Source organism: Magallana gigas, chromosome 5 (genome assembly GCF_963853765.1).
Source record: "Magallana gigas chromosome 5, xbMagGiga1.1, whole genome shotgun sequence".
Classification (NCBI taxonomy): domain Eukaryota; kingdom Metazoa; phylum Mollusca; class Bivalvia; order Ostreida; family Ostreidae; genus Magallana; species Magallana gigas.
This window is the reverse complement of record NC_088857.1, coordinates 15,457,992-15,485,796: the sequence shown is the minus strand read 5'-3', so window position 1 is coordinate 15,485,796 and position 27,805 is coordinate 15,457,992. Positions and strand designations below refer to the sequence as shown.

The window sequence follows — 27,805 nt, the reverse complement described above, 5'->3', positions numbered from 1 at the left end:
TTGATGTACTTCCTTATTCTGTAGTGATTATTTTTTATTAATTGTTTACATTGTTTTCGTTTAACATAAATAACACTTATTCATATATTCAAAACACGATTTAACCTTTATATTTTCCGGGATTATATATATACAGCGAATGAGTGATGTCTGATTTTAGATTATTTATCAACTTCCGTAATTTCGGAAACAGGATTTATGGGTATGTGAATGGTAAAGTCTAGAGAGCACTCGGGAATCTCGCACTTTGTTTGATCACGTGGTTCACCCCGGCGACGAGCTGTGTTGAAAACTGTTGTTCCTAGTTTTTCCCATAATGATGGAGTAATTTCGAGACATGGATTGATGAAACCAATTTATACGAACGCATAAAGTAAAAATGAGTCACGTTTACGAAGGGTAAGTTGATGAACAGGATTTCTGTAATGTTAATCAATGCATTGATAGCTTCAAGTAGATTATATATCTGTAAATTTTAGTATTGAAAAAATAAGGTGTCTACTTTTAATCATAATGGAGTAATCTCATGGGTTCATGAGATGAAAACTAATTTAAACAAAATTATTGAAATTAGGTGAACCTTTTTGAACATGTTGAATGTACCATTACAATTATTATGACCGAATTAAGTTGAAGATAAGATAATTAATTTTTATCAGTTACAAATATTGCTAATATTTTTAAAGACATTAACAATAAACCTTTATTAAGAAATATTTTGAAATGAATATTTTACACATTGATTAAATATACCACTGACAAATATAGTCTTATTACCCGGTATCTATAGAGTGACCTTCATAAAAAAATATATAACTTGGTGAATTTTCAATATAATTTTTAAACATCAAATCTGGGGAATGAACCCCATGCATTATATAGATTTTACTGCCTTCATATTCTTATTAAATTGCATGGTTTTATTAACCTCCGGTATGGTCTGGAAAAAATAAAAAAGCTTGATTTTTTTCATGATGTACTTTTTTTAATCATTGCATGCGCGGATCCAGAAAATTTTTCCAGGGGGGGTCCGAAGGATAATTGTGTTTGCCAGGGGGGGTCCGAGGCATATTTTTGCGATAATTTTACTATGTAAATTTAATAAATTTTCATTTTCCAGGGGGGGTCGGGACCCCCCCGACCCCCCCTCTAGATCCGCGCATGCATTGGTTTTATATATTGATCGATATATCTTTCAAAAGTTCGATCATTTGTTTTCTATTGTACATAAAGATCTTTTAATGCAAGTTTTCTCAAAGGAAACCTACATGACAGAGATATATATGATGAGTATATTCATAATGGGTCAGTTTAAATTTATAAACACTGCAGGATGGAGATCATCGACTGTCTAAATTCATCATGAATCTTTCATTGACAAAAACTTAAATTTTTCCTCCAGCCAATAGTTATGCAAGTTAATATCTTTTTTGAGGTGTTAATTAATTTAGATACAGTTCTGAACACATTTCCCATATTACCGGTAATATTAGCTTTTCAGACAGATACCAGTAGCTTAATTAATGTAAGGGCAAGTTATCATGTTTGCAGTACATAGCGTATCTGATTCATTTTATTTAAATATCTGCTGCATGCATGATTAATTGCATATTAAATAAACATGCAGTGTTATTTACATTTCAAGTCTTTGTGTATTCAGGCATTAAATCTCTCTTCACACAGGTCTCATAGAACATTAAATTTTTTATCATTATTTACTCAGAAAATATATAGTTAATGAAGTAGCTTTGATTAATATTTCTCCTTTTTAAAATCAATAAATTTATAATAGGGTGAACTTGGGGTTTTTAATGTTTTACGGGAAGAGAGAGAGAGAGAGAGAGAGAGAGTCAGAGAGAGAGAGAGAGTTTTTTACATCGCATGACTATAAACTCTTTAAGTTTCCCAAGCATGCATATATAAAATGCCTAATGTTGATATAGACCAAACAATGCATGTCTGTTTTGGTTTCTATGTTTAACTTTGAATCAATCAATATTTGCACCAACAAACAGTCGGGGGTATGTTTAGCCTGTAATTTTGAGTCTCCTAGTATCATGCTACTTAGAATAGGGGGTCGCTGATTTGAATAATTTGTTTGATAAATCGTCACACAAGCCAGGGAGCAGATTTAGTGTGTTGAGACCTTATCACTGCTAAGGAGATTAGGTGGCTGTAGGATATCATGAAAATGAATGCTCCTGAGTTTTATGAAGAATCAATTACTTCAGAATTAAATGGATATTCATGGAAAGTTTACATGATTTTGATGTTTAATTCAGAGCATATACATGTTACATGTATATATGAATTAAAAATAATTGAAAATCATTCTGAAATTATAATAACATGATGCTTTGCAACTTATTTTCTCTATATTAAGTCATTGATTCATCTAGATAACTTGACAAAGACGAATGTCAGTATATCATATAGTTTTAAAAAAGGTATATGTACTTATAAACATGCATGCATCCATAGATCTATCAATTGCCCCTTACATGTAATATTTATGTTATTGTGTTAATATGTAGCTTCACATAATATTTCACTGTAAATTATTGCAAAGCTGATGAAATAGTTTTTATTTTGTATAAGACCATGCACCTTAAAAACAATGGTTGTTTGCCCTCATGATCAGATACAATGTTCAAACTGAAGCTTGGTAAGTTGGAGATCAAGTGTTAGAACTACCTCTTCTGAAGCCTGAATACATGGGCTTTTATTAATTGGTTTTATATTATCAATTTTCTAATGATCTGATTTGTTTTTGTATGAAACAGGCCTCTGGCCACCTACAACAGCCTGACGGACAGGAACCTGTCAGGGTACTTCTCCAACACCCGCATGAGAAGACACCTTCGCAAGGCCGGACTGGTATGAGCTCAGTTCTACTGCACAAGCATGCTATGTATATTTAATTAAGAGAGAAACTTTTGGACATTATCAAATCTTTTAATACCCTTTATTATTTTTTTTAACCAGATTGATAATTTGCGTATAACTCTACCAAAAAAAAAAAGTGAAAAATAACTTGTATTGATTCGTATACTAGTATTAAAGTATGTTTTTTTCATAAAATAAAATTTTTGATATGGCAAACATTTGTTTGCAGTCACTGGAAGATAAATTTTGTTTCAAATGAAGAAAATTACTATACAGGTCATGTTAAACATGAAATTATATGAAAATTCAATTTTAGGTGAACAAACGCGGGGAACTGTTATCAGAAAATCAGTATAGACTCAACATGGCTAGAAAAGAGCACAAGAAGCATGTGAAGGACATGTTAGCTCAGGCCATTGTACACAAGTCGCTGGACATGGAACGCACCCGGCAAGTGGAAATCCGGAGAAAGCTGGAGGAGATTGCCAAGATTGAGCTCGTTAGAAGAGTGAGGGTAAGAGACTTAAGAATTTCATAGGCCCAATATCAGTGATGGGAATAGGGAGGAAAGAATTGTAATTTATATATTCATTTATTCTAGCATCATCATCATTAGCTCAAAATTTTGCAACCTATAAATGTTTTAAGTGAGCAGGTTGTGAAATTGAAATTTTTTGAAAGATCAAAATTTTAAAGAAGACAATAAAGTTTTTATGATACTCCGACCAACATATGAAACTGATTGAACACAGCCATGAATGGAATGGAACATTTACGATAAGAGTGCATGTTACTGTGATGTATTCATGTTCAGATGTTTGGGATGTACAGTACGTATCTTAGTGTTTTAACATCTGTCACAGTCTGAAAGAGCAAGCATGCTGAAGAAAACTCCTTGACTAGCTCCTAATATAAATATATATGTGTTATTTACAACTAGGATAAAACAGTGGTTAAGGAGGAGAAAATTGGTAGAAATCGTTATCGGGTGAGAATGAAATTCACACATTTGATTGCCGGTGTCTGCAAGTAGTCTATCATATTATATGTATACTATGGGTGACAATTCAAGGTCTTCTGCAGAGTCACTAGCAGTACAATTTCAATGAAGTATGCAGTGATCTGTTGGACTCAAGTTAATGTCAAAAAAGCAGTGTAATATTGCTATGCATGTTAGATAGTTTGCATCTGCTAGGTTCATTCATGTACAATTGCAGTGACCGAATCCCGCCAGTTTGCTTTTTAAGGGTATCTGGTGTCACTATGGAAACATTCCTGCTTCAGAGTTATCTCCCTGTAGACACATCACTAATTTTTATCCTGCTGTACGTCATATAACATGTATACAAGGGACAGAGCAAATTGAATACACTAGCTCATACATGGTGAATAAAATCAACATTCAACATATTTATTCGAATGCATATTGTAATATACATGCATGTGCATAACCAATTTTTATAGATATTTAATAGAATATATATATTATATCCATCAAATTGAACAGTGCAGATCTTTTTTTTAAAAGTGTGTAAATTTCATTTTCCTACACATATTTGTGTCATGTGCACTGTTTTGCAGATGAGTACTGTAGACAGTTAAGATCAATGCCTTAATGCTTCATGGTAAACAGAATTTGTTCCTCAGGCCTGCAAAATATCTATTGATATGTTAAATCCTCATCATTTTAATGTGCAAGATTTGTCTGGATTATTATTTTTTCATGAGTATATCTTATCAGGGCCCAAAGACTATTGATTTTATCACAGTAGTGATTAATTTCTTAGTAACGCAGGACTTTGGTGCAGGAAGAAAATTCAATATGTTCTCTTTAGTTCTCGTTTACTTGCACCTTAATTGTACCTGAGCCAGGTATAAGTCCATAGAGACTCTTCATTAGAATTACATTTACTAAAATTGTATGTATGTCAGGTTTGTCAATAAGTTTTATTGCATGACAATTAGTATGACTCGGTGTCATTATGTAAAGTTTCATCAATTTACACATGCTGATGTTCGATCAATATATTAATTGAATTAATGAGTAAATTGCGTGCAGGAAATGATTGAATTATAGGAATGTGCGTTGCATTTTAGTAAATGACTTAATTTGTCAATAGATTAGAAATTAGATATTAAATACATGTAGCGTGGAGATCGATATTAAGTTGTCAGAGCAATTACTCAGATAGTGATATATAGTTTTAAGATTGACTCTTGGTGTGGACGTACATATAGCATGCGACCTATTTTAGAATGATAAACACAGCAATGACTCTTATTTGCTGCCACTTCTGTCACCACGAGCCAAATGGGTCCCACCCCCCACTCCAACCCCACCCCCGCCACCCCCAGAGGAAGAGGAGGAGGAAGAAAAAGTTTGTTAAAGTGTCTTCATTGACCAGTGTTGACTTCTTTAATAGATGTGTTATTATAAACTTTTGTTGTTTTCATTGGGTATAGGCATCACTTATTAAATTTGTGTGTGACTAATTCTTTAATCTTCATGCATTGAGTGGTAATACATGTAACTGTAGAATGTGCGTACAGAAAAAGTTGTTATTAAACTCAACAGTATTACTTCAATAATGCAGACAGGCCACTTTAACTCAAAAGGAAGACGTTTGTGATATGTGCATGAATTACTCTTAAAAGCTTAAATGAAATTCAAGACTTAAGGATTAGGTTGATAGAATTGTACAAGTGCATCAGATTTTAATACCTGTAACTCAATCAGCTTAAACTGTTCAATAAACTGTTATAGAGATTCATTGATCCGATAAAAGATTAAATGCTTATAAATCTAAAGACAAAAAAAAAAAAAATGGTCTTGAAGATTATCAAAAATGTTCAAATTTGTTAAGGTGTATCAATTGAAGTACACTTGTACCATTATTAAATGGCAAAATTAATCTGAAATGTAGATCTTAGATCGCCTAATAGCTAATTAGATGTGATTTTTTTCATGCATTGATTTTGAATGATTAAAAATTAAATGAAAATTGATTACACTTTAATAAATGTTTTATTGATGGCTTTAAAGAGTTAAGTGCTATATCATATGCATATGTATAATGCATTGGAATGGAAAAATCCTTGACGAGTGTTTTAAATTAATAAACATACCCCGGCAACGGCGCCCAACCCATTATGGGTATAATTCATATATAGCTAAGCAGAATATTTTCCTAATGAACATTAAAATATCATTGTACATGTTTTTTTTTTAAATACATACATGATTGATGTGTAGGTTTTAAAACAGATGAAAAAATTGTGGTATATTCTGTTACCGGTAGTTCAATTTGCAAGGTCAACTAAATAGAAAAATAATTCTAAGGGAATACCTTGTACATGTACAAGAAGTCAGTAACTCATTGAATGGAGAAGGATTCAGTCTTGTACAAAGACAATTAAGCTGGCTTGAATAATTGATAAAGCTGTTCAGGGGAATCATTGGCCCTAGTAAATTGATCGAATATATATATGCCGTATTGATTTTTTTGGTCAGAAAAGCAATGATTTACATGCAACAACCATTTTTTAGTCGTATCTATAACATTATGAAGATAAAACTGAGTTGTTTTCCAGGGCATTAGAATGCGACAGAGTCCAATATTTTAAGTCCTCTTAGTGCATTGTTTCAACTAACATTACATTATCTAGAACTATGGTGATAATTAGGCTAACACATTAACAGTGTGATATTGCAGAATTAATCCCTTAATGGAGTTTTGAAGTGATATTTGTATTCTGTACCTGTTAATGCTTTTTAATGCTAGAGCTCAAGAGGGAGAAAAGGGGATGAAGAGATTTTGCCGTATTTATCCCCGCGGTCAAGTCGTTCCGCCAGCCGCCCTGAAACAGCTAATCAACAGAGGTATAGGCCGCAAAGTGCCCCCTCGGGAAATCATTATGAGAATGTAAGTCACTCAGGTCCCCACTTTCAAAACTTCACTGTCAGCAGAATGATGATTGCAATGTTGAAATACATGCATGATGACAATCGTTACAATTTCACAATGTTGGCATATATTCATGTATACATATAAATATACGTCATAATGTGCACCTATGCAACTTGCAGTATTTATAATTTACATCATTTGTCAGATCAACTTAAATAATTTGAAAGAATTGCATGTTCATTGCATGGCAATAATTAAGCTCTCATCTGTGTTTTAATTACTTAATTAAGTAATGCATGCAGCAGCAATTAACTGAAAGAACATCAGTTAAAAAAAAAATCTTATTAAATAAGCATCAAACATACATGTATTCTTTTAAGTACACAGTATATGCAGTAGTCTTTCATTGTTAAATCACATAAAAGAAGCACAGTAGATGCTTTAATATGCATATGATGCTCTTGTTAGTTGTCAGTTGATTAATATGTACACTACATAAGACTTTTAGACTCTATATCTTAAGAATTTTAGAAAAATTATAGCTTATTATGCTTATGTAATTCAGTTGTCAAACTTAATTATAATGTCAATAATGTGGTTGCTAGCTGCTTAGGTTTAATCATGCTTTTTAATCCATTGTAATGAATGATGTTGCTGGATTGCTTCATATACAAATATATGTAATACATGTATAACGCAAAGACTTACTTTTGAATTAATACATGTAACAAATGATATTTATTTTTCCTTTAGTTGTTAATTCAGGAAATAAAAAAACCACACATATACAAAATTAATGTACTTTTTCTTATACAATTTTATTAAAATGTTTATGTTTAAATTGAGTATCAGTTATTAAAACTTTTAGATTTTACTACAAAATGTATTATATTACAAAAAAAAGAATTTGTGATGAAATTTTAGAAATTTTGTAAAAAAAAATTTCAGACATAAAGCTACAAGTAAAACTTTGATTCAAAGTTGTTAATACGTGAATTATCAGGTTGTATATGTGGATGAACATGGCCGTGAGCTGAGTCCAAATGGACGTGAGGATTTTCGAACAACCAAGGCTAAGCCCCAGGAAATTGATACCAAGCACCTTTATGCTGTAAGTTTTTTTGTATTTAATTAAAATTTCTTTAAAGATTCTTATCTGAAAGACATAATGAAAAGCAGGGAGTTTTTTTAAGGGAAGGGAATTCAAGCATATATATCTTTTTAAAAATTATTCATTTAAAATGTGATTTCTAAAACTTTTAAGTAATGAATGATAATCTAGGAATTGTTACAGTCCCTGAAATGTTCTACTTTCCCACTTGAACGGTGAATAACTGCGCGGTGAGCACATGCTGAGCAAAGGGTGAGCGCACTTGGAGCAAAATGTGAGCTCATGCTAAATGGAAGTTGGTGAGCGCTTATGAACATTGAAAGATGAGCGAATGCAGAGCGCAAACAGAGTGCAAAATGAATATGTGAACACATGGTGAACGCACGGAAAAATGTGAAAGTAGAACGTTTCTGGGACTGTATGAAATCAGTATCAATAATTTACATTAAGTCTACAAGTAAGTAATGCTAAATTCTTTTTACTCTCTCTGAACAGCTGGACTCCGCAGCCTTGAGGAAATATGCCCTTCAGTTGTCTCGTATTGAGCAGGAATCTATGTCTCCATATCTGCACTCCCCTCTTCCCACTCCTCCCCGGAGCCACCGTGGCAACCGCGTGGGGTCACGACCTCGCATTCGCTCCCGCCCAAGGACTGCAGAACCCCATCGCAGTTTAAGCCCAAGGGAGAAGAAGGTATCATAATTTTCTATTTGTCTTTTATATTGGCAATTGGTGTCAACCTTTTCTTCCCCTCTTCAGGCATCTTGATATATTTGGATCAATTCTTGAATTGATTTGACCCATTTAACCAAATTGTCAACAAAATATATGTGTAAGAGTAAAGAAATTTACTGATAAGGCAGGTTTTCATTTTTCATCCTCTATTCAGGTCTAATATAGATTGTTTGTTCTGTGACAGCATTGTTTGAATTTGCAACCTGATTCATTTTTTTGTATACTAAACTCATATAAAACCATTTTTAATGATTTATCACCTTCAATGTCCATGGAATTTCAGTCTGCACAATCATCAGAGAGAGGTTCCGAGAGGAGCTATAGTGTAAGCTCTGAGCGGGACCACTCTTTAAAGGGTACCCCTTCCCGAGGCCCTCGAAACGGCTACCAAAGACGACCTCTTAATAGACCAAGAGTTGTGGAAGTATGCATAGTATCCCCTTGCACACCCACCCTTTATTCTGAGTTGTAACAAGTTCATTTTAGCATGCCTCAGTTATCTAACAGCATGATGGTGGGAAACCTGATGCTTTTAAATTTTGGGAAAAAGCATTTAGATATTAGATGGGGTTTTTTTTTAGTTTATTGTTTACACATATTCATAGTTATTTTTTCAAATTAGCGAATTGCTTATTAACTAGTTATTGATTTTATTGATGCATGTACCAGAGTACTCATATAAAACCATTGCATGCATGTTGATAATTTTTATGTTATTTACCTTTTAGCAACACAGTGTAGACAGTTTTATGGATTCTCATTGGATCTAATCATCTTGTATGATGAGATTGCATATGCATGCAATATATAGACATATTTTATTTGATCAAATTTTTGCCACAAGAAAAAAATGCCTTTTTTGACTTATTGCAATGCTTCATTGAAAACGGCCATCTTTAACAATCAGATATTAGCTTTATACATATACAATTGCCAAAAGGTAACACTTTTCAAGATTTTATGCATTTTGATTTGAATTTATCATTCCAAATGTAATAAATTTGAGGATAAATACTAAAAGAATACAAAACTGAAAGGGAATTTTTTTTCAACAATAGCAAACAAATGTGTGTTTTTGTATTAGATATTTACTTTAAGGAAGTTGCTATTAGCAATGTCAAGTTAGCAATTTAGTTATATAGCAACAACAGTGGTGATTAAATGCTTTTGGCTTTAAAGGTAAAGGTTCTCACATAATCATTTACCAATGTATTTTCCTTGCATCTACCGGTACATTAAGAACAAATTCATCAAAATCTTTTAGATAAAATTTTTAAAAAGTGAATTTTTTTTAAAGATATGATGTATTAATAACAATTATGGCAAAAAATATACTTTAATTGTATGTAAATATATATATTTAATTTGACCCACAGGGAACACTGATGCTGCACCGACAGGAACCTGCCATGTTGCACCAGGGGGAGGTGCAGACCCTTTGTGAGATCACTATGAAGTACCATGGGCCTAACCTGACCCTCCCCAGGGATCAGTATGACCCCACCCAGAATATTTCTATTGACCAACAACACTGTGGAGGAAATACCTTGACTGTGTTTAAAGAAAATCTGAAACCTGGTGGTATGTTCATTTCTGTTGCTTATTTACAGTCAAAGTTATTTATCTCATATACATTTAAACTTGATGTGGTCTGAAGAAAGAATGATAACTTTGGCATTCTCATGCATATGGTTTTGGAGATATTGATGATCAAGATACTAAAGCTATAATTGCAAATAATACTTTTTAAAGACAACAAGCACATTCTAGACTATATGATTGCACAATTATTTTTTTTATTAAATGTCATGACTTTAACAAATGCAAGAATCAGTTTGTTCATTTGATTGTTGTAGACACCTTCAGTTTTATTTCTCGTCGACACCGCGGCTTCCCCTTCAGTCTGTCCATTTTCATGGATGGTCGGGTAGACTGTCGTGTCAGCACTTGCTGCGAGTATAAGCATGCAAAGGGAGTGAAACTTGGCGGGAAGATGGGCCATTTTAGTCTCCTAAAAGTGGAAGGTGCCACTCCATGTTACAAGTGAGCATAATTAAGGGCCAGTGTAAATTTAAACCTCAGTGTGCAAATATCTATAAGTTTGTATAAGTTTGAACTATTAATTATTTTTCCAAACCTTAGTCAGTAGAGAATTCAACTCTGTTAAATGGTTGTCTAGGTGTAAGCTGACCAGTAAGGCTAGTCCAAGATCTTTGAAGAGGCCCCCAAAGACCCAGAAACAGCCTGAACAATTGAAGGAGGAGGTCATTGTTGTCGATAGACGCCATGTACAGGAACTGAGTAGTGAAGGTATGAATTTTCCAGAATCTTTCTTTTTACTTCAATTGATAAGTATCAAAACTGGAAATAAGTTGATTGGGGTTATATTAACATTATCTACAATGTATATCCACTGACCAGTGAATGAGGAGGAGGATGAAAATGTGGAAATTCCTGTGGAGGATGATTCCACTCAACAAAAGAACAAATGTGACACTTTCATTGACCTAAACCCTACTGAGGATAGGGAGAAAGATGGTAGAATTCTATGTGTTATAGCATGCTAGTGTCATCCCTTAGTTTGCGGGCAGCTGTAGATTCGAAATGCCAGCTACACATATATGTCATATTATTTCAGCATGAAATGAGAGTTTAACAGCCAGAAAATTAGATTACGTTAATTGAGATTATTTTTAAACATTTTTCATTCTGAAGTCTATGCGAGATATTTTTGATCCCAAATGTTTCTTTATTTGAAAGCATGTACTGCCCTTTTATTGGTGTTGTTTTCGATTTTGAAATGCAAATCACTGCTTGTCAGGAAAGGGTTTCTACGATGATGCTATTAAACATTGTCTGATTAATCACCTTATATGTTTCAATTGTTGTTTTCTAAAACAGTATTCCTTTTAAAAAGAAACAAATTAAGTCAATGCTTATATTTTTGCAGATATATGCTATCATAGTTTAATTGTTGGTGTTTGAAATATTGTAGTCAATCATACACATATTTATTTCATTCAGATCTAATGTGATAATGATAATATTGAATATCATATTAAAAGCATATTTGTGATGCAACCTTTACATTTGATTTACACAGTTAGTAAATCTAAAAACAAGGAAAGTCCAAAGGTTAAAGAGGAAGTGAAAGATGATGTTATTTCCCCTGAGGAAGCAGGTACCCCTGCTGTTTTTCTGTGTTTAGTGTCCTCTTGAAACTCACCGCTATTGTGCAATTCTAAACACCACACACCATCTTGATTACACACACTTCATATTTCACTCTTAAATAACTTTTTAATTTTAAAACAGTCTTAATATTTCCTTACTTAAAATTTTCATTCGTATCATTAATGTATTAAAAATACTTTAATTAAACCACATACATGTAAAGTACCTCTGTGCCTCAAATGTCACAATCACTAAATCTTCATTATTTGTATCATGGAAAATAATGTGTTTATATTTAGAACAATCATACAGAATTAGAAAATTTAGTATTTGTCATGTTAACCTTTACAAGCTTTGCAAACCTGCATTTCATCCATGTTTGCATTGGAATTGTAATGATTATGTTTTGTGTACCAACTTGTATATGTGTTTAGCATGCTTGCTTTTTGAAAATAATGTATACAGTTGTATCTTTAGTAAAGTATCTTTCTAAGATTTATGATATTGTTTCTATATTCATTATGACTAGATGTACTTGTAACAATTAATTTTACTTTTCTTAATATGAACTCCCCTACAAACTTAATAAAATATTATGACATAAAATATGCTTTAAACTAGATAACAATATCTTTACAGATGAAAAATATGACGATGATTTTGATGATGATGAAGATGAAGAAGAAGAGAAAAAGGATGAAGAGAAAGGTAAGGTTTTCATTTGATGAAAAAATCGTAAAAGTTTCTCAATATTTTTTATGGCTATATCTGTAACAGAACTCCACATTTCAAAGCAATTGTCCGAGTAACTCTGATGTTGGACCATTTATTGCATTGATTTTACAGACTGATCGATGAATGCACTCAATATTATTGACCAAATGTGATAAGTGTATACTTCTGTTGACCCTTAATCACAAGCATAGTTTCAGTTGAATTAGAAAGCCGTTTTCTACACACATACCTATTGCTTTTCTAGATACAAGAAAACAATAACTATCAAGATGCTGTATTTACATTTTTTTCATTGATATTATATTTATTTACTTTTTAGATAGATACATTTTTGTACTTAATTTTATTATAGTTTATAAGAAAAAACAAAAAGGAACTGTGAACATATTTTATCATTGTTTAGTGAAAAAAAGAGAAGAATTTTGACAATTTAGAAAAAAAGTGGTATAATATTCAATATTAAATTTAATTGTTCTTGAGGCTTTAAATAGTTAAAACAAGACAAAGTGTTCACTTTGTTTGCAACCTTTTCTTGATTGATTCTACATTATTCCTCTCCACAATTGACAGGAGGTCAGGATGATTCTTCAAATAATGGTGATTAAAATTTATTGTGAACTGTCTGTTTTGTGACAAAAATTAAACTCTGTGTGAAGTTATCACAATTAGAATTGAAACACCTTGGTCAGTGAAAATCTTTGACTTTCTTGGTTTTATTTTTAAATGGAATATATGTTGGTAAACCACATGTAAATGTTTTCTTATTTTCTCTATATTTTTCATTATGATTGATGTAAATAGAAAGTTGTCCATGTTAGAATTATATCATGCCTTTGAGTAAAAATTATATATTAGATTTTAGATTAGCATGTTGATTTCATATTTTTTCCTTGGCAGGACAGATAATATATATTCTGGGCTTAAAAGTTGCTCACATAAAACAGTAATGGTATAGGAATTTTGGTATATATAAATATTCATTTGCCAATTAATGATTTTCCCTGACCAAGGTTAAAGTATGAAATTGCATGTGTGAATTAATTTATCCAAAATTAGCCAATGATCACTTTATATTGTGCTTATATGTACAGAATCTTTTTGTAATAAATTTAGAATAATCATCCCTTCCCCATCTTGTTTGTTTTTGAAGACGCTACTTGTTTTTTTTATTTGGTTTTTAAAAACTATGATATGCAATTTAATAAATTGGTTCATAAAATATGAACAAAAAATCAAATTGCATCCCGAATTCCTCAGACTTTCCTTTATTAATTTTAAATCAAACACAAAGCACAGCTGATTTTTTCACTCATTATTTGTTTATATGCTTGCGTTTTCTGGCCTTTGTTAAATTGAAGTCACTAATAAACTGATGTTGTTTGAGAACTGCCCATCACCAACCTGTACACAACACCACCCCCTGGTCATCACTTTCCACAATGTACCAGATGTTGAGAATCTCGTTGTAAGGTTAGTTGCAATCTTTGATAACTCAAGTCAAGATATTTATATAGATTCAAATTTTTTTCATTCTGTAGTTAGTTTGTATTGCTCATTTTTAAAGTAGGGTATTTCAATTTGTTTAAATTTTTAAAAGAGTTTCTATAATACAATAATGAAAAAAATGTGCAAGAAATTCTTTGTAATATTTCAGAAATTCACGGCGAGACCATTGAGGGTTTAGAAAATCCTTGTTCATTTGAGAAAAAGTCAGGAGACAAAAAAGAAAATGAAGAAGGGGAAATAAATGGTAAAGAGCAAAATCTGAAAACGACAAACAAACAAGTCAGATTTAATGCTGAGGTGCAAAAAATGGGAACACCAGAGTCCTCATTAAGTAGGCCAGAGATAGTAAATGATGAAGATGATAAAGCTGAAATTGAGGATGTAAAACCAGAAGATGTAGAAGATGGGAACCCAAATGCTCTAGTAAATAATGAAGATGAAGGTGCTATGGATACTTGTGATGAAGTTTCTGAAATAGAGACTGACTTGGAATCTCCTCGGAAAATTAAAGAAAATGATAACATGAAAGTTGAGAAAGAAAGTGAAAGCCAAGGGGATTCCAAAAAGAAAAGAAATGAAAAGGATGATGCTGAAAATAAAGTAATAGAGCATGACAACAAACCGCAGGACAAACAATCAGATGATAATTACTCTGATGACTTTGAAGGTTCTAGTGAAAGCACAGTTATTTCCCTTAAAGATCAAGATGAAAAGCAAAAAACACAAGACCACAAAAATTCAGTTCCAAACGCATCCAGATGTGGTGAGTATTACGATGAAGCTTATGCATGTAATGGAGACAAGCTTTCACAGCATGATGAAAATGCATGTGTGTCTGTAAATGAGAATGCACAACCAAATCCCGAAACAATAAGCATGAAGTCATTTGATGAGGAAAAGAAATTTTATGTAGAAGAGGATAGCGAAAATGAAGAACTGAGACAGGGTCCCTTAAAAACAACGTATGAAGACATGAACATAATTGGACCTCTTGCAACACTTCTGATGAAAGTAAGAAGAAAGAAAAGAGAAATGCAGTCGAGAATCTCTGTTGATTCAGAAAGCGATCAAGACGGACAAAAAGAAACAACTTCTGAAGGATTTGGTTCATCCAGCTCCCTTGAAAAGGAATCAGGAAGACTTGGTTCCCAAACGTCATTGTCTTCTTTACCATTTGAAAATCAGCCTAATGGGAAAAAGAAACTACAACCTATTGTTTTAGAAAAGAAAAAGAGAAAGAAGAAGGTTTCAAGTGCAAGCTATTTAACTGATAGCGGTAGAATATCATCAGAGACTAATGGGAGAGCAAGAAGATTATCTGATGCTAGTATTAGAAGCTTTGATAGCCATAGAAGCGTTGAACAGGCTTTAGAAGCATCACAAGAAGTCGTGAAAGCTGTCTTGGAGTCGCAAAAACAAATGGCTATCTCAATCCAACAAGTCACTGAGTCATCAAAACTAGTAGTTAACTCTTCAAAAGAAGTATTAGAATCAAGTAAACAAGTCAATGAATCTTCAAAGCAAGTGAATGAGTCTTCCAAACAAGTGAACGAATCATCCAAACAGGTTGTGGAAGCCTCGCAACAAGCAATAGATACAGCAATGAAAGCTATTAATACCTTTAAGCAAACAGAGAAAGAGTTTGCCTGCATTGTTAACGATAACGAACCTACAGAAAAAGTTGAAGAAGCTGTAAATGTTAATTCAACATCAAATCAGAACGATGACCATCTAATTGGTAAAGAAGGTGTCGTAATTTCTGAAACAGAACATGAGGCAAACATGAATACAAATGAGGAGGAAAAAGTTGCTTTAACCTTTGATTTAAGAAAGGAAACGGATACAGTGGAAGAAACCAAATATGACCATAGTCAGGAACTAGAAAAGCAACCGTCTAAACGAAATACGAAAATTAAGCAATTTTACCTAGAAGATTTTGACAACCTTTCTGTAGAGGATAAATTCCACAGCATAAGTGATAAAGATTTCGATATGGTTGTCAGTTTATTAGATAAGATATCTGATCCAGACACTCCTCACAAACCATTTAAAAGTGATGTGTCAGAATTGCACAAGACCAATTTATTTGACTTTCAGGATGTAGATATCTTACCAAACAGAGACGAAATAAATGTTTGCGATGAAATACATGAAATATTTGATATTCCTAAAAACAGCCAAGATCAATTAGACGGCGAAGTACAAACGTCTGTAGAAGAAATGCATATACCTGTCGAGTATCAGTACACAGATTATAGCACCTATTTTGATGAACAGGACAAAAGAAAACAGGGTCAGGAACATGAAACAGTGAAGGAACTTTCACTCACCGATGCTGCACAGTGTTCAAAGGAAAATGAGAACGCATACAATTCATCGTCACCATTCATGAGACAAAAATCCGAGAATGCAAATCTATTTCATGAAGAAAGCATGCTAACAAAACAAAGGCGATCTCAATCAATGCCGATTGTTGTAAAGAAAAAAGAAATTGAAGTTGTCAAACCCAAAACCTTTGTTTATATAGCAAAAGATGAAACATTGTACACTGAGACTGTTGATGTTAAGGTAAGGGAAATGATCACAGATGATTTTTCCTCCTCTACGAAATGTTCAACCCCACGAAACACATTAGTGAAAGAAAAAGGTGAAACCATCAAATTTAGTGATGATTCGGAGTCTTCGATCCTTGTTCACAAGAGTTCTGAAGAAGACGTCCCCTTGAGTTGCGCATCAGATGACCAGCAACAAGATAGAATATCTTTAGACACGAGTGCAGAAGCAGATCTTATTGTTGACGATTTGCTGAAAACCCTTAACTCAATAAGTGACCCCAAAAAAGAAATGGATTGCGAAAATGCACAAAAAGACGAAGAAAGTTTATTAGATATAAGCATAGAAGCAGGAATAATTGTTGAGCATGTATTGCAAAAAGTTAAGTTATCAATGGGACAACCTTGTGTTAAGGAAAGCGAGTCAATAGATAAGACTTCAACATCGAACGACAAAAAAGAAGATACCGTGTCCATAGATACAACAAAGGAAGCTGAATTAATAGTTGAAGATGTGTTGCAAAGAGTTAAATCAGAAGAGATGAAGTTATTTGATAAACATACGGATGGGAAGATCAGGAATCAAGAGAAGCCCATTACACCTCGCACTGACCCCGATGGACAAGTCACACACTGTTTAGCTGAGGAGTCTACTGTGAAAGAGCATGTTATATATACACATGGTCCGCCAGAAACAAACGTAAAAAGTTCTCCTGAAGAAGAAAAGGTCTATTCTGCAGAGAGCTTACCTAAACAAAAAGAAGAATTCAGCAAACCAAGACCGTTAAAGCGCCAGGAAGCTTTGCATAATTTGTTTGAGGCTGTTGATAGAGAAACAACTTTAGAAATACAACAGAATTCACTAACTGAGCAAAATGAGGACGATTTCTCTTTGTGTACGAGTGAGGAAGCATCATTAATTGTTAAGAGAGTGATCGAAGGCATGTCAAATGAGGAAAGTAGGAAAAACGATGAACAGATCAATGATAGATCAAATGCTGTGACCGACAGTGCCAATTTTGATAGCGAAAATACAGCGAGTTTACACACAGACCATTTAGTATTAAGAGAAACAAAAATTGAAGAAATCTCTACGTCGTTTACTCGTGGAATAAATGAGGAAAAGTCACTGCATTTAACAGCAGATGAAAATAATTTCATTCCTCAAGTTGAATTGCAAGACATCCATGATGATTCGGAAATATCAAATTTAGAACCTATCCCAATTGAGAAAGAAGAGGTAAGATCCATTGCTTGTCCCGTGGTTGATGTGGTAGATGTTAGTGAACCTTTGAACAAATCACAGGAAATGCCACGCCTCGTGAAAGCAAAATCGGGAGCATTGATTGTCCAGTATGCAGAGACAGATCAGATGACAATAAAAAAAACCATATACAAGACAAACGAAGGGAAAGAAAAAGTGCCTGATAGAAGTAAAGAGAACACAGGACATAATTCACCACGCATTGCCGTAAAAGAAGCGAGTGTCATTTCCAGCGGAATTGACAAATCAAATTCAACTTCTAAAAATAAGGTCGATGAAATCGAGATAAAGGATACCGATCAAGGACACAAAGAGGTTACTGCTCTTAACACACTAAATGAACAAGACAAAATGAACGGAAACAAGGAGGAGCATGTGAAGAAAGCTCAAACTGATACTGATAAAATTCAAACTGATCAAGAAGCGAAAAACCAAAAACTTTGTGAGAGGAAAGATTCTAATGCTTCTGTAAGTTCTAGTTCAGAGTCTTCAGAAACGGATATTAAATTCTATATGAATGGAGAAGAGGTCAAATACCCAAAAGATTTTCAAAATGACAAATCGACTGATGGTACCCCAAACTTCTTGGAAATTGATGGTCAGATGATCGACTTAGATAATTTAGAAAATTTAGACAAAGAAACTTACAAAAAAGTTATGGCGGTAGCTTATAATATTGATGTTATGTCAACAATATCTGAGGAGCATTCCACAAGTCAAAGCACTGCACATCTCTCAAATAAATAAAGCATGCCTATTAAGCATGTTTTTCACTATACGTACCTAAGTCGTCTTCAGCAATGTACACCTTAAAATATGTGCTTGTAAACTGTGCTGTCATGAAATACCTGGCTGCAAGGTGTAACCCGTCATTCCATCCTATTTTCACTCTGCTTTACTCTTGCAAAGGTTGTTGCCTTAGAGACTTTTGTATTGGTCAGTCGGTTTTATACCGATTACTAGACTTCTTTTCTCTGCTTCATTGTTTTTCCTGCGGATATTATGTGTTTGTGAATCGATCTGTTTCATTTTGCATGTTTATGAAAAATGATGTTTTTGCTCTTATTTTGAAAATTTCAACCATTCAACTTATTGACTAGCTATTTAAGATTGATTAAAATTGATTGATTTTATTGTTGAATGTTTATTTGCAACACTTATTTGGAATTTTGAAAAATTCAACATTCTAAGAGGGCTAAATAGTAGATTTGTAGATAATATAAATCTCCTTTAACAAAACACTCTTTCAAAAATATGTTTAAAACGTCAAATCTAAAATATATAGATTTTTTCTTTACTTATAGAAAGTGTATGGTAAAAAGTATCATATTTATAAGGCAGATCTGATGGGTAATTTGTTTCCACTCTCTTTAAGATTGTACAAGTCTGAAAAACAAGTGTTTTGGGGTTTTTTATAGTAAAAAGAAGCATAAAAAGTTTGCCATTTTTTTTATTGAAAGACAAAATTCAGCTTCCATGTCACTCTATACATTTTGACTTAAATTTTGAAAGAATACGCGCAATGTTCATTTCAGCTGAATTAAAAGAAAGAGAAGAATGTTTGTCAGTTATATCAGAAGAAAAAACAATCGTTTAAATACACAAGGCAAGAAAGAAAGAAATGCCTGCCAATACCAAAGGGAAAAACGGTCGTCTAAAAACAAGAGGCGGTGAAAGGACACATATAAATATCACTTTCTTGAGCGGGATTTCGAAGTGGTTTATCAACACATTATTACTATTACTTTGTGTCTGTATTGTTAATCAAAATCCTTTTTTTTGTCCAGTGTTTTTGTGATTTTTTTCATTTTGTTTTAAATATATAATATCATATATTTACTTAAAGTTTAATTTATTTTTTAAATCTTACAATTGTATTTCACGAGGTGAAAAGAAAAAAATATACCATTGTTCATTTATGTTTAATAAATAGAGATGCGATCATATTTGTTCCTTTTTTTGCATTAAACATTTTGAATTTTAATGGATTTAAAATGTATATAGAGTACACACAATACTACTCCTACATACATAAATTATAATTACAATTGCTTTGAAATGGGAGTTCTGTGCAGAGCAGAACTTTTCTGGCAAAGAAATAAAGGTAAGATTTTTATTCACTTTTGAAGATGAAAACATTACCCTTTTCATAATTTGATGAAAAGAGTTCATTGAAGATGTGTTTTTAAAATAAAAGATTTTAATAATTACAGAAAAACCAGAATCCGCATCATCCCATTCCTCGCGGTCATCTTCAAGATCATCGTCGCCATCTCACTCCGAGTCTGAGGAGGAGGAGGAGGGTGATAGAAACGCTGTTTCACATTTCGTGTATGAAGACAAGAAAAAGAAAAAAATAGTAGGCCTGGCCGCCGATGAGGATACCAGAACTGAGAAAACGGAGACGGATAAAGAAAGTGTTAGCGAAATCAGAAAGGTAAATATTTTGAGTAAAGACAGGAAAAAATTAATTTATTCTGTAAAATCATAGTTTATACCGAGGCTTCTAAAGGAGGCTTGGTGGTCTACAAATTATCACAAGACCTCCCTAAGATTTTTAAGATATTATATGTTTAGTTATAAACTATTATTTAGTATAGAAAAAAATCCATATATTTTACCTTATAAGTTTGGGTATTTACTTATATTTTTATAAAGAACTACTCTTTAAAGGAGATCAATACAGTCTAAAATTAGCCATGACCATCGAACCCTCTTAATTTGTTTGATATATATATATACAGGTATCTGGATATTCTGATGAGGAAGAATACCCAGATGGAGAAAAATATAGCAAGGAGCAGAATGCCGCAACTAAAGGTATAATAATAAATGTTGAAATATTGTATTCTAATTTTCACAGTTGCTCTTTTTGGTAATCTCTTTGTTGGTTTTGTCATTTATTTAATTGCTCATTTTGTCGCAAACCAATGATATGCAATGAATATTAATGCAACACTAAATTGTCCTCCTCCAGAATTGTCACGTTTCTTACTTTTATGAATTTTTATATCAAAATGCAGACGGAAAAGGTGTCATGTGTTGGAGACTCTCTGTAAATTTTCATGTTAGTTATTTTTTTCTTCTGCTACAGTTCAATCACAAGAAAAGACAATTATCAGACGTCAACGTAGTTCGAGGTATGAATAAAGCGAGGGCATTTCATTTTTTAAGCCCAATCCTCTGTTTTGGATTTTTTGACAAACATATTTTATTTTTAATTCAACTCGGACCTTTTATTTTCAGCTCATCATCTAGCTCATCAAGTTCAAGGTCAAGGTCTAGAACTCCTGAAAAAGTCATTGTTGCGAAATCCCAATCAAAAGATAGGTCTCCATCGCCTGATGAAAAAAGAAAATCACCTTCTCCAGAGCCTAAAAGAAAATCGCCATCCCCAGAACCTGCCAGAAGATCACCATCACCCCCAGGAAGACGGTCTCCCTCACCGGTTCGTAGAGCATCTATATCCTCGGCCTCATCTACTTCATCTGTGCACGTATCAGAGCCTGAGGAGAAAGAGGAAACAGATAAAGTTTTAATAGGAAAGTCAAGGCAGTTAGATTCTCAACCAAGACCTACACCAATAGTTAGGAAGGAGTCCGTACCTGTTGAATTTAATTACACGAGTTATACAGAATCGGTTACAAGTGGTGATGTTGGAAAATCCATTACAGAGGAAGAATCTTTTAGACCACGGTCTCCACTTCCTAAGGAATTTCAATATAAAAAACAATATGAGGATTCGCCACCACGACAAGACAAATTGAAAAGTTTCAGAAAGAGTTCTACTTCATCGAACTCGTCTTCAGATGGAGGTAAGAAACAATTCCCTAGCACAACAAAGCATTCCTCGTCCTCCACCAGCGAGTCGGAAAATGATGAGAAAAAGAAAAAAATTAGAAGAAGTTCAAGCTCCAGTACCAGTTCCACAGAAGCAAAAAGAAAGTTTGGAGCAGAAGCTACAAAGGATAAAAAGAGTAGTTCAGATTCTGATTCAGATAGTAAAAAGAAGAAAACCTCGAGCTTTGTTTCCAAAAAGAAATCTAGCAGTTCATCAAGTGAGTCAGAATCTGATAAGAAAACAAAGATTCCATCACCACCAAGGAAAAGCCCATCCCCACCTGCTGTTACAAAATTTAGCAGGAAACCATCTTCTTCTTCCTCGTCGAGCAGTTCAAGTGACTCGGAGTCGACGACAGCTAGAACAGAAGTTGGAAAGAATAAATCTAGCCCCCTTAGTGGAAACATTGAACAGCAAAGCGTGACCATTGAAGAGCAAAGGAAGGCGAGTGTTCCTCTTCCAGTGTCTGAGGAGTTGAAAGATGCGAAAAAGTCAAGTAGTTCAAGCAGTGGTTCTAGTAGTTCATCGGAAACGGAGACGGAAGCCCCTAAACCATCCGTAAAGCCATCGTCCCCTCCTGTTCAGAGAAAAGAGGAAACTGTTATTACAAAGTCAGAAGAACAAGCCAAGCCTACAAAATCTGTTTCAAGTTCCAGTTCAAGCAGCAGCGACTCATCGGAAACAGAAACTGACAGGTCAGAGAAACCTCCTGTGACGAAAGTACCATCCCCACCTCCGGGACCGAAACCCTCATCTCCTGTCATAGAAAAAAGAGTGCAAAAACCCGGGGATGCCACAACAAAACCGGCGTCAAGTTCAAGTAGTTCCAGTTCTGGCAGTAGTGACTCATCAGGAACAGAAACTGACAGATCAGAGAAACCCCCTGTGACGAAAGTACCCTCCCCACCTCCGGGACCGAAACCCTCATCCCCTGTCATAGAAAAGCAAGTGGAAAAGCCAGCAGAAGCCACAACAAAACCGACGGCAAGTTCAAGTAGTTCCAGTTCTGGCAGTAGTGACTCGTCAGAAACAGAAACTGATAGATCAGAGAAACCTGCTGTGACAAAAGTACCCTCACCACCCCCTGGACCAAAGGTGTCTTCTCCGGTCATTGAAAAGATAGTTGAAAAGCCAGCACCAGATACAGAAACAAAAAAAGGTTATTAGATTGCTTTTTTTTTTATCATTTCTCTTAATTAATTTTTAGAAGTTTACTTTAATGATAAAATCTAACTTTAGATGTATATTTTTATTTACTTATATGTTACTGTATCATAAATGTACAGATGAGTCAAGTGGTAGCGAAGACAGCAGTTCTGATTCTGGTTCTTCATCTTCCGACTCTGAAAGCGAGAACGAGGAAGAGAAAAAGAAATCCAAAGGTAATGCCCTGTGGTCAAAAGCTTTTACACCAATGGAGCAATCTACGATTTCATATCATAATTTTTTTTATTTACTTCAATATGATAATTCTGATTAAATATATCTTGCTAGTGAGGGCAATGTTGCCATAAGCAATTGTTTAAAGCTCAGTCAAGAGTTATTGATGACTACGTGAGGATAACCTTTGTTTAAGAAACAGTTTTTACTGCTAACTGTCAACAATTAACACATCTGTTTTCTCATCTACAGGGCAGGGCGAGCAGCAATCTTCTGGAGCAGTACCCACCTAACCCCCCTCTCTCTCTCTCTCTTTCTCTTATAATTTGACTAACATGCTGTTGTAGTGCACTCTTATATGTCTGTCTTTGTTCTTTGTTCTCAATCCACTAATCTTCTGTCTCTTATTTTAACCAGATTTAAATAATGAATCTAGGTGGTAACAAATACTGTTGTAGAAAGGGAAGGAATTTAAATCTTGCTTTTTTAATAATATAGATATAAGAATTTCAATTCAGATTAATGTAGTTTTGCATCTATGTTATTTTTATTGGTGCGGTATTTGTTAGGTAATGCCTTAGAAGAACAATTCTATTTTTATTGTTTGGAATTTTTGTAAAGAAACTTGAATAATGAAAGGAGTACGTTTTATACACCACCTCCCCGTCCAATGAAGAACAATTAATTTTCACAAACTCTTTTTTAAAGTATTTCTTGTGTCTTTGTCCACATTTTTTTAATCCTATGTAATAATATGCCGCTGCTGCCCTCCCAAAAGAATTGCACTGGTCATAAAATTCATTCAGATCAGACACCGAATTATTTATGTTGTATGTTACATTCACCTTTCAACTAACATCTTCCTATGTTCCTCTGTTAATATTTATAATTCTGCTCCACTGACGCCCTTCCGTGAATCAAGACAGTTAGAAATAGGTATGGGAAAAAAGTAGATCGTAAAGTTTTCGCATGCACATGGTGGCATTGAAATAGTTGTGGTTTTCACTTAATCAGTTGATTTTTAGTTCATGGCCTGTTTATTGATTTTTATTTGCGTAGTTTTTATGATTGCTGTGTTAAAGAAGAATTCTCATTCTGGTTTTGGATGAAAAATATTAATCTTTTGATTTTGAAGTACATGTAGTAGAAATTGAATTTTAACTAGAGAAGTTTTGTGCAAGTTTTTGATAATTTGATAATTAACATCAAGAATCAACGGGTATTAGGGCGATGCGATCAGTTGATAAACCGAGCATATTTATAACGTCAACATGTTTCATAATTAATAGTTTTAATTGTCTCTTTCTGAAGCTCTAGTATACGCATAAGAAAAAACATTCTATGGATTTGTGTTAAGTGTATTTCTTTCAAATCTCTTTTAGATGTATTTTTGTAATGAAATCTTGTTCACTTTTCTGGTAGATTGATCGTCAATCCTATCCTTAAATTTAGTTTGTGTTGTTGAAAAAACATCACTTTCTGCGATGAGACCTTTTGTTTTAATTTTTTTAAACGACCATTACTTCAACATTTCTTTTAATTTAATGAATATAGATTAAAATACTAAATCCTGATATATATTTGCCTTTGTATACACTGCGAGACTTTAGTTATGCTTATTTGAAATATCAAAAATAAAATTTACTGAAATTTAAAATTTAAACTAATTGCAGAAAAACCTGAGGAAAAAGATATAAAGAGTGATTCCAATGCGAAGTCTGTTAAAGAACAAAAAGATTTGCCTATCAGCGAGAGTGATACTGACAAGAAGGTCTCGATTTTCAACAGTGACACTGATGGTGAAAACATGCATGGAGGTAGAACACTTGTTTTGTGAAACTTTTCAATTTTCCAATTGCTTTTATTTATTAAAAATGGTAAATCTTGTCAAAACTGATTCTGACCATTAGTATTCAACAGCAAGTAATAAGCATTCATGTGAAAATGTCTCAAAAACGTATTAAGTGATATATCTGCATTAATTTTTGACAGGAAATGATCCTGATGAGGTTGAGGCTGGTGGAAAGGGTGCTACATCTTATTTGTCCCGAATTGGAGTAAAACCAGGAATCCCAGTTGAGGGATCCGTTACACCAATGTTTGAGGGGAAATCTGATATAGATCTTAACAGCATAGCTCTATCCAACGAACAGGTAAACACATTTCGAGTAAAGTGAGTTTTAATTGATTTATTTTACATTTCTTTAAGTAAAACCCTCTCTATGCTTAGTTGTTTTAACTGTTATTAAGAAATTCTGATTTTATTTCAGGTAACTGAAATTTCGGACTATTTGGCTAAGAAAGACGACATCAAGACATTCTCACTCAGAAATGCGTGTCTGGACAGTGACAAGTTTGAAAACATTCTAAAAGCTCTGAAAACAACAAAATCAGAAATACAGGTAGGTAATCTTAAATTATTGATATCAGGAAGGTTCATTTTAGGTATCCATTTTTGTGACCTTCATTACATTCTCCTTTTGATTGTAGATGATCAATATGAACCTGAATAAACTCAACGCAACTTCTGCAAAAGAGATTGGAGAACTTCTTGTGGAGAAACCATCGCTGCAGATTCTCTTGTAAGAAGTTTTTCTTCGGTGCAATTAAAAGATATGAATACTTTAATATTAGAAAATTTATTAACATGACAATTTAAATGAATTTTTGTAAGTTTCAATTTATGTACTGGTAGTGCAGTTTTACAATGTAGTTTTGTTATTGGATTTAAACAGACTTCATGGAAACCCAGTCGGAGACACAGGAATCAAGTACATTTCAGAAAGCCTGAAAGATATTCATAGCGCATATCTTTCCCACAAAGACGAAGAAAATCCACCAAAATACTGTCAGCTTCTGGAACTGGATCTTGGAGATACTGCCATCGGAGATGAGGGAGTTGAACACGTATCGACTCTTCTAGAATCCAACACATCACTGAAAACACTGAACCTAAATGGGAACACCAAAATTACAGTGGCGGGATGGAAACGACTCGGGAAGGCGTTGAAAAAGAACACCACCCTTCATACGTTGACTCTGGACTTCAACAAGATTGGGGATGATGGCATCGCTGGTCTTGTCAGTGGATTGAAAGACAATCAAACACTGAAGGTGCTGGAATTAGAGGAAGGGTCTATTTCTGATGAAGGAGGAAGGAAGCTAGTGGAGTTACTCAAATGTAACACTACCATCTTAGACATAACTGTCTCACCAGGAAATGCCATATCAGAGAAAATTAGAGGAGAAATTGTGAACTATCTTGGCCTTAATAAAGCTGCCGCTCAACCTAAGTCAAGTTAAATGATTAAATATTTTGCGTTGTATTTTTTCTATGTAGACAAGATGTGCTTTCAGTTTAGGTGTTTATCAAATAAAGCTAGTGTAATGTAATAAACTAAGAATTTTAACTATGTAGAAAGTGCTTCATGAACAGGTTGAAAGGTAATTTAGCCTAAAGAATTATTTGCATATTTTAAATAGTAATATCTTAAATTGCTTAAATGTAGCATATTTCTATATTTGACGAAGTCTGTTATTAAGATAATTTTTTGAAATTTTTATTCATATCGGTAGTAACTGAAAAAAAAATTAATATTTACATGTAGGTATTATAGAATTTTAGGTTCTTGTTAAAATTTTATTTTATTTCTTGTTACTTGGTTTGTATATTGCACTTAATCTGTCCGTTTTTATATTTATTTACAATACGTTTGTCCTTATTCAAGTTTTTGTTTGTTTCTAGGATCATGTGATAGAGTTTTATGTTTGCAGAACAATAAATCATGAAACTTGAAGTCTCAAAGAACCCTGTGATAAATATATAAATATCTCTATATCATTTCTAATGAGTATCTGAAAAGTATTAAGGCCTTCATATTTAATGAATGCTATTCTTTATATTACCTTTAAAGAAACAACGATTTCATTACATACCCTTTTGGATTTTACAAGAATGTATAAATATGTTGGTTGTGAAAATATTTTTTTCTTACTTTGTAAGAAGATATTTTTGTATAGGTTTAACGCTATTGCTCAGGCTTGATTAGTACATTCCGTGCATACATATGGATAAAATATTCTTATTCAAAGAGGATGTATAACTTTTGCTGATATTGTTTGATTGTACATGTATTTGTGAATAGTGATGTGCTTACAACCCAGCTGTATCCATTTATTGTTGTTTTTATTTGTTGATGTTAATCAGTCCTCGTCTGCCATTCGGTGTAGCCTTTGCATAGTAAATAAAACTAGACTTAGTCAAATGATGTTGCTGATTAATATTTATATCCATATCACATTATACATTCCAAATATGGAAATGTTTTTAGATAACTGAAAAAGGTAATTTTTGATGAAATCCAGATATAAAAAATATTTTTGAAATAATTAGAAAGCAAATTATTGAGTAACATTTAACTTATGGAGTACATTGTAACAAACTGTTTAAAATAATAAATTCAGCATTTCTTTGAGTAAAATGTGTATAGCGGAATATTACACATACCAGAAGAAAGACCAAGCAAGAGTGTTTTATCTCATTTTACAATGTAGAGATGACTAACCAACTTAAATCAATATAAAGGTATCGATTCCTCTGAACTTCCTGCTTCTATAAAATGTAAAGAAGTTCCATAAATCCATCATTGAACAAATTTATTATGAGATTAAAAGTTTACATTTGATGCAATATTTCGGTTATTTACCCGATAT

General features: G+C 33.3%; 1 protein-coding gene across 9 annotated transcripts; it reads left to right on the top strand.

Annotated features, from left to right (window-relative positions):
• Positions 1–212: 212 nt before the first annotated feature.
• On the top strand, positions 213–27,357 carry LOC105344955 (glutamate-rich protein 3). 9 transcript variants are annotated; one of them, XM_066086164.1, is made up of 22 exons: positions 239–399; positions 2,784–2,877; positions 3,203–3,400; positions 6,669–6,809; positions 7,798–7,905; positions 8,401–8,598; positions 8,924–9,064; positions 10,017–10,221; positions 10,497–10,683; positions 10,820–10,950; positions 11,744–11,821; positions 12,454–12,522; positions 20,085–20,308; positions 20,616–20,691; positions 20,966–21,011; positions 21,118–22,871; positions 22,999–23,094; positions 24,766–24,909; positions 25,085–25,245; positions 25,363–25,494; positions 25,583–25,674; positions 25,828–27,357. In XM_066086164.1, exons 1-22 carry the CDS (start codon positions 380–382, stop codon positions 26,393–26,395), a joined length of 4,863 nt encoding a protein of 1,620 aa, XP_065942236.1. In that variant the 5' UTR covers positions 239–379; the 3' UTR covers positions 26,396–27,357. The 9 variants fall into 9 exon arrangements, with proteins under 9 accessions (XP_065942232.1, XP_065942231.1, XP_065942230.1 ...); XM_066086163.1 differs by lacking the exon at positions 11,744–11,821 and adding an exon at positions 11,062–11,178; XM_066086165.1 differs by lacking the exon at positions 11,744–11,821.
• The last annotated feature ends 448 nt before the right edge of the window (positions 27,358–27,805 follow it).